Here is a 7793-nt window from a genome sequence, read left to right as displayed (position 1 = left end):
CCATAGCACATGAGGCTTCATCGTCCTTCATTATGAGGACAGCAGAATAGGCACACAGCAAGGCCCATTTCCCTGACAGGGAGCCACTGAATTGATTCACCCTGATGCTGCTGAGAAATTTCTCAGTGAGGGCATATAACTCCCTTATAGATAAATCCTGTTGAGATACAATGATGTGCAGCGTAAAGCCAAAGCACTAATTGAAACATGTAATAATCAAACCGAAACAGACTTTAGATTAATTTCCTACCTTAAATGGGTATCTGCCGATTTCAGCGTCCAACTCTTCCGGGGTGAAAATCTTTCCTATGAACCTTTTAGCATCATAGATTGTGTTTTGAGGATTTGCATCTGCCAGCTCTAGGCTGTCATATCCCACATATATGTCACCATCGGTAAAGGACACCATGCTGGGGATGCTGACGTGCCCATTTTCATCTGGAATCACCTTTACTTTTCCAGTTCCAGGAAAAAACACACCAACGGAACAATAGGTGGTACCCAGGTCAATGCCAATCACTTTGGGAGTAGGCAGTGGTAAATACTGTTGTGCCAAGTAGCCAGCCAACAGCAGAGTCAAAACAGCTGAACCTGAAAACAGACCAAGCAAAAGACACCTCTTTATCAAGCAACTACTATACACCGTTCCTGCAGCAACATCTCTTCAATAACATTCTTCATTCAAAATATTTTACTCTAAAGATCAATAACTCCTTTTTGTAGACATTAAGTCGTTCATATTCCAGTGGGCTACAATTGAACATGGTAAAGAAAAACAATCGAAAGTCCTCACAACTGTATATCTGTATAATTAGTTATAAGAAAATAAAGGAGCAAAATGTAAAGATATTTCATTAATAATTATGCTGTTGCTGAATGGAAATACCACAAATGTGAAGCTTACAACCCACTTTTCTTGACCTATTGCCATTGAGATTGGCAGCTTCATAAACAGTTCTATCTGCATTAGTAAAATGAAATTCCATCATGAAACTCTCACAGCAAAAGCTTTGGTATTGTAAGGTTAACCTCTTTGATTATTGTCTTTACCCATTCAAAATACGTTGATCACTGATTTTAAAAATTGTTTAGGTATTACTGATACCTAACAGAGCCCCAGCGTTTTTGCATATTTAAATAAGAACTAAAGGGCATATTTCTCAAACAGGTAGTATTTAAAGAAGTATTTAACTCGCTAACCCTGATAGAAACATCATGGAAGTTACCTGAAGGCAAGTTTGTTCACCGCTGTATTCCACAGCAAGAGCAGAAGCTCAGCAAATACCAATTAAAGCAAAAAAAGATCAAATACAAACGTCATGCATATTGTACCCCAAAGCGAATAAGGACATCGCTCTGAATTCAGAATGAATGTCTTACTTGGCTTCACAGGTGATACCTGCTCTCATTCAGACTCATGCTGAGAAACCAGAACGTCAGCCTGTACTCCTTGCTGTTGGTAATTGCTAGCTCCTTCAAATCAACGCCTGGCTCAGAGCAGATCAAGAGCCTACCCGCTTGTGTCTTCTAGCCTATTGACAAATTCTAAAATTTCATCACCACTAGCAAGGGAATGCATTCCGAAACGGTAAGTTTGAAAGAGAAACTAGCTACACAGCACACGGACCAGAATCCCCCCTCTCAACTCAGCATCTCAAGTGCCGCCCAAGACTACAGCTCGAAATTCCCCCTTCTTACTCCCCAAGGTTCTCGCAGCCTCCACGTAGAACCGAATCCAGCTATTAACTCGAGACCGAGGTCTTTTGCGAAGTAAAAAGACCCGCGTCCCTCAGACCTGTGGCTGGCGGCAGGACCCCCACGATGACTCCAGCAGCCGGACCCCGGCTCCGGGAGCCCCGCCCCCACCTGCCCCCACCAGCCTCAGCCACCTTTCCAGGTTCCCTTCGGCTGTATGACCTGGGCTCAGGAGGTGAGACAGCTAACCCCTGCCAGCCCCGACCTCCTCAAACCAACCCCTCGACTGTCAGAGCAGCGGGGAGCCTGGGATACCGACCCAAGATCGTCATCTCCCCAGCCATCAGTCCCGCCGAACAAGCAGAGAGATGACTGTACTGACGGGAGGCACCGCCCCCTCGCCGCCGGCCGACCCGCAGCCTTCTGGGAAGTGTAGTCTGTCGGCTCCGAGGCAGCTGGAGGCACTACGTCTCCCAGCACATCAGGGACTCCATCTACCATGAGGCCGCGGGGTGGAGTCCTCTCAGACCGGTGAGGAAATTGTCGCCTCCCTACTCATGAAGGCCCAGCAAATCAGGCTTCGCTGGGGAGCAGCCTCCGGGAAAGGTCAGAATTTGTCATTCACCAAACCCGAAACGCCGCGAGCCTACTGGCCTGAAAACTGTCGCTGTCGCTCCGCCTCGCCGCGTTGAATTGTGGGAGCTGAAGTTCTCGACGGCCCAGAGCTCGGAAGGAGTAAGGAAGAGGATAAAACCTGTTTAGAAGCTGAGGTGGGTTGCACTGCGGCCCTGGCGCGGGATTCAAACCTCTGTGTTTTTGTTCCGTCTCCCTTTGCGGTTTATTCCTTTGTTCGAAGTCAAGACTCTAGTCGGAATTTTCGTAAGCCTCCAAAGTCCCCTCTGCATCCCTAGAAGAGGCTCTGTAGTGGTCCTACAGGACACCTGCTCTTTGCACTGTAAACAGCCCTGCATCTCCTGAAAGCATCGTCAGTCCCGTGCTGTTGTTGGCAATAAATTAGTTCAAGTGATCTTCAGGAATGAGGTTTATCCCAGACTGCAAGGACACATTTTTGAATTTAATACTAACATTCAAATATGCTATTAAAAAGAGATAAAACAGTAAACCCCTAATTCTGCTAATTATGTCATAAATGGCAAGAATTGACGTCCTGGACAGGTCCTGTCACTGTGCTGACTTTCGTATTAGGTGCCTTTCTTCTTGCCGCTACGAAACCCTTATCAAACCAATCTGAAGAAGGAATCTGAAGAAGGCGGAAGTATTTATTTTGACTCGAAGTTCAAGGGTACAGTCGTCACAGTGAGGAAGTCATGGTAGCAGGATCTTTAGCCAGCTGGTCACGTTCCATCTGGGGTCAGGGAGCAGAAAGGAAATGCAGGTATTTTTCTCTCTGTTATTCAGTTTTAGACTCACTGGACTTATACTACTGTCCATAGTTAGGTGAGGTCTTCCCACTTCAATTAGCAGGGTCAGAAACTCCCTCACTCACAGCTATACTCGGAAGTTGGTGTCCGGATGAGTCTGAAGCCCATCAAGTTGAAAAGATTAACCACAGCTATTGAGGGTACTTGTGCTTTTTAGTGCATGAAACCTGATTTTCTTCTCATTGTCTAATATTTGATATATCTAATGACTTTCTGAAAATAATATTACTATTAATATTGGTCCTAGAGGCTTAAGTCTGCTTCTCTGCCTTAGATACATTTCAGTAAGTTCCACTTGACAACAAGTCAACCTCCTATGGGAATAAACCTGTACTGACTTTCAATTTATGTAAAATCTGTTTATCTCTTCATCATTTGTCTATCCATCCTCCTGCTTTATCAATGTATGTATGTATGTATGTATGTATATATCATCTATTTATCTATCATCTATCTCTACATTCATCTGTCATTTATGTATCTGTGATATAGGTAGATATTATCACATACACATACAGAATGGTTTTAAGTCTGAATTATGGCCAGCAGAGATCTTTTATAATACACTTTAATTTTTAAATATTTTGTTATGTGAAATATGAAACACATGAATTTCTAAGTACTAATTACTAAAATTCTTATGAAGAAAGCATAATTCAAACATCCAACTGACCATTTTTATGAGTAATGATAGTTTTGACAATTATTATTGAGCAATTGCTGTGTGCTTAGCACATGGGAAGCCACTGGTAGCAATAAAAGAGAGTGAAGGTAAACAGACATTTAATTTAGTGTGGTATGTGCCATAATGCTAGTATGATCAGTAGGAAAAAACAAAATTGGAGAAAACCTTGTAATTTTACCTTTAAGGAAAGTTCCAGTTCCAGTGTGTGAGAAGTTTCTCTCTCACTCTCTCCCCTCTCTCTCTCTTGAAATCTGAGAGTCAAGATGTAAAACGGAAATTAAGAAGTAGCCAGGTGGAAGTAGTCCAGATAATGGTAACCAAATTACACAGACAATCATTAAAATTAATAAACCCCAGGACCTGCATCAGGAAGCTCGTCATTTGTGCCACACACAGTGGTCATTTATTTGTTTGTTTGTTTTTACAGTGGTCATTTGATGGAGGTGAGTCTTGTATTTATCTGTTGCTTTCATTGGTTAATTAATAAAGAATACTGCTTGGCCCTAATAGGACAGAAAATTAGGTAGGCGGAGTAGACAGAACAGAATTCTGGGAGAAAGAAGCCGAGTCAGTGAGTTGCCATGATTCTCCCACTCCAGACAGATGGAGGTTAAGATCTTCCCTGGTAAGCCACCTCGTGGGCTACACAGATTATTAGAAATGGGTTAGATCAATATGTAAGAGCTAGCCAATAAGAGACTGGAACTAATGGGCCAAGCAGTGTTTAAATGAATACAGTTTCCATGTAATTATTTCGGGTAAAGCTAGTTGGATGGCGGGACGCAGCCTGCCATTCTTATTACTACAGTCATTTAAATTCACTCTGTCCACCAAGCTGTTGTCACATGAAAGAGAAATGTCACCTGTTGGCCCATGTATTGCCTCATTTGTTACCTAGTTGGTGGTGCTGTTTGGGAAGTTGGGTTAGGAAAGAGTTTTAGGGTATGGAGACTTTTTGGAGGAAGTACATCACTGGGGAGCAGGCTTTCAAGGTTTCTGGCTTCACTACACTCGCAGTACTTTCTGTGTACAGTTGAGATATGGTCCTTTAGTTTCCTGCACTGGTTGCCTGCTTCTGTTTCTTCCCTGCCAACATGAATATCTAGCCTTCTGGAACAGTTAGCCAACATAAACTTTTTCTTCAGTGGCTAATTAGTTCCCAGCTGCCTGGCTAGCTTCAACCTGAAATAATCACACAGAAACTGCATTCGTTAAATCACTGCTTGGTCCATTAGCTCTAGATTCTTATTGGCTAACTCTTACATATTAATTTAGCCCATTTCTATTAATCTGTGTATGGCTATGCAGCTGTAGCTTACCAACTAAAGTTCCGGGGTCTGTCTCCAGTGGTGCTCTATGGCATCTCTCTAACTCCACCTCCTTTCTCCAAGCATTCAGTTTAGTTTTCCCCACCTTGTTCTGTTCCCCTGTAGCTGTTCTATAGGCCCAAAGGTATTCCTTTATTTATCAAAGGTAATCACAGCATACAGAGGGAAATCCCACATCATATGGTGATTTAAGGTTAAAAATGTAAGCTCTCTTTTCTTCCTGTCACCAGAGCTGTCTCTGCTATCTTGGATTCTAACCATCTGAAACAGTAAGCTAACATAAACACTTTTATAACTTGCCTGGGTCATAGTGTTATAACAGCAATAGAAAAGTAACAAATATAGCCCCTCTCATAGATGTCTTTAATCAGAGAAATGAAAAGGTAGCTAGTGCACACCCGTTCCTCCTGCACTTTTCATTTGTCTAGTAGGCAGCAGTAGACTGCATTATCTCAGAGTAGAAAACCCTTATCCTCAGAGAAAGGAACATAGCATGCCATACACAGGTTCTCTTTATTGCTTGTTACTACCTTAACAAAGTGTCTTAAAAACTATATTATTGTACAATTCTATAGACTGGAAATTTGGTATTATGTTTTGATAGATGAAGATCAACCCATTTAGTTGTACTGAATTACAATCCTACTTTTCATTCCCAAGTAAGTTTCCTTACTGTGGTTTCCCCTTTATATTTCCGATTAACTTCAATAGATTTGCCTCTATTGTATATCTACTATAAACTGATGGTTGAAGATGGATGTTTTTTCTAATTAATTTTTCCTTTGACTATGTATTTTTCTATTAAGAAGTATAAAATGAGGTGAATTTCTAATACTAAGTACCCACGAACGTTGCAAGTGGGGTTGAGGCACAAATAATGAGAGATGTTCTGATGTCACACTCAGGTACAGTCTTCTCTTCATGTTTGTCCTCTTTAAAAGGAAATGGCTACAGACATAGATACAAGGGATTTTGTATGATAGCAAATGGCATTAAGCAGTGAATGGCTTGTGCTTGCCAACATAACAGTAGAAATGAGGAGGAAGGAATAATCCTACAGCTTCAAAAGATCCATGAATTAGAAGTGTTGACTTTGCACTTTTATCTTCATAGTTCTGCCATAATAAGCTCCTCTTATTTTAAATCATATAGTTTTGGGTGTTTTATTATAGTAGACCCAGAAAAATCTACACGATTTAAAATGAAAATATTTAAATCATAATAACCTGTACTGGCAAGTAGAGTCTGCAGTTGTTCCAGCAAGTTCTCTGTGAGTGCATGTAGCAAAATGGTCATATGGACTCATAGATGAAGACATAGGCTTCCAGTTATTGCCATGATGAAAACAGAGGATGTTGCCCTTCACTCGAGGGAGGAAAGAAAAGAACAAAATATATGGAACAACTTTCTGACCTTGGAACATAGGTGGGAAATGGTATTGATGTCTCCATAAACCTGACTAGTGGATTTGTTCATTTCCCCTTATTCATTGAAATAAGAGTAATAGTTTGGCTACTCCATTTTGTATCCTACTCAGAGGTTAAAATGTCTACTTTATCTTCTTTTTCTCTTGTTGTGGTAGATTGACTACTATAATGAGAAGATCTTTAAGAACACCTCAAGAGTAGAATAACTACCCTAATTAATTAACAGTACCTGACATGGGATTGGATATGAAATATGGCACACCTGCTGCTATTCCTATGTTTAACTGCACTATTTCTTATGTGTTGCAATGTTTACTAGGTATGGAGTATGCTGAAGTTTAAAAAGTAAGTAGACTTATATAAATATAGTTGTCTTGTTTTCTGTTCTGTGCTAACTTAATTGTGAGTGGCCAATATAGTCATAAAAGGAATGAATGGAACTAGTAAATACAAATAAAGGTTTACATATAAAAGCATATTAGGTGAGACCTTTAAGTGTTGGAGTGATGGCTTCTTTATAGATTACAACAAGGTCTAGCACACTTAAGCATTTCCACAGTTTGCTTTACGTGGAGATTAGATGCTTTTGAAGTGATTGAAGGGATGTGTGTTCTGGAGGCCAACATAAATGTTTCTAAAAGAGGTTTTTTATCTATCCTATGAGCTTTTTCTAATTAGCTGTGTTTTCAGACACTATACCGAAAACAATTTTTACTTCAGTATCAAAATTATTTAAGTTTATGCAACAGTATACTCATTATATAGAGATAAAATTGTGATTACACTTTATGTATGACAGGTACTTCAAAGAAACACTTATTTTGTAAAAAGAGACTTTTTGATAGGATGCCAGGTTGTCTTACACATACAGTTCTTGAGGGATGTGTTATAGTACTGGAGGTTGACCCCAAGATCTCATTCATGCTAGGTAAATATTCTAGCACTGAGCTAAAACCACCCAGCCCTACTACATTTGTTACAGAAGATATTTTGCTCTTTTTTTAAACTGCAAGATAAAAGAAAAATATAATTGTTAGTAGGATGATTTCAATAAAAGCAATCTACCTTTAACATTGCACATATATTTATTTTATCAAACATAATTTGATATTTATATTAAAAATATATACTATATTATATATAATGTTAATAAACTTAACTGTCCTTCTCTAGGACTTACATTAGTAACATTCTAGAGATGATAAGCTTATTTCAG

General features: G+C 40.0%; 1 protein-coding gene across 1 annotated transcript in view; it reads right to left on the bottom strand.

Annotated features, from left to right (window-relative positions):
- The window catches only part of Hspa13 (heat shock protein family A (Hsp70) member 13), a 7823-nt gene extending 5733 nt beyond the window's left edge, over positions 1 to 2090 (bottom strand). The window contains exons 1-2 of the mRNA XM_005345220.2: positions 2015 to 2090; positions 251 to 591 (exon numbers count right to left, since the gene is read on the bottom strand). Coding sequence (XP_005345277.1) covers positions 251 to 591; positions 2015 to 2039 — 366 coding nt within the window. The 5' untranslated portion in view covers positions 2040 to 2090. The remainder of the gene's footprint in view (positions 1 to 250; positions 592 to 2014) is intronic.
- Between the last annotated feature and the right edge of the window lie 5703 nt (positions 2091 to 7793).

Source organism: Microtus ochrogaster, chromosome 2 (genome assembly GCF_000317375.1).
Source record: "Microtus ochrogaster isolate Prairie Vole_2 chromosome 2, MicOch1.0, whole genome shotgun sequence".
In the NCBI taxonomy this organism is placed as follows: Eukaryota; Metazoa; Chordata; class Mammalia; order Rodentia; family Cricetidae; genus Microtus; species Microtus ochrogaster.
The sequence above is the reverse complement of the archived record's forward strand: the minus strand, read 5'-3'. Positions and strand labels throughout refer to the sequence as shown.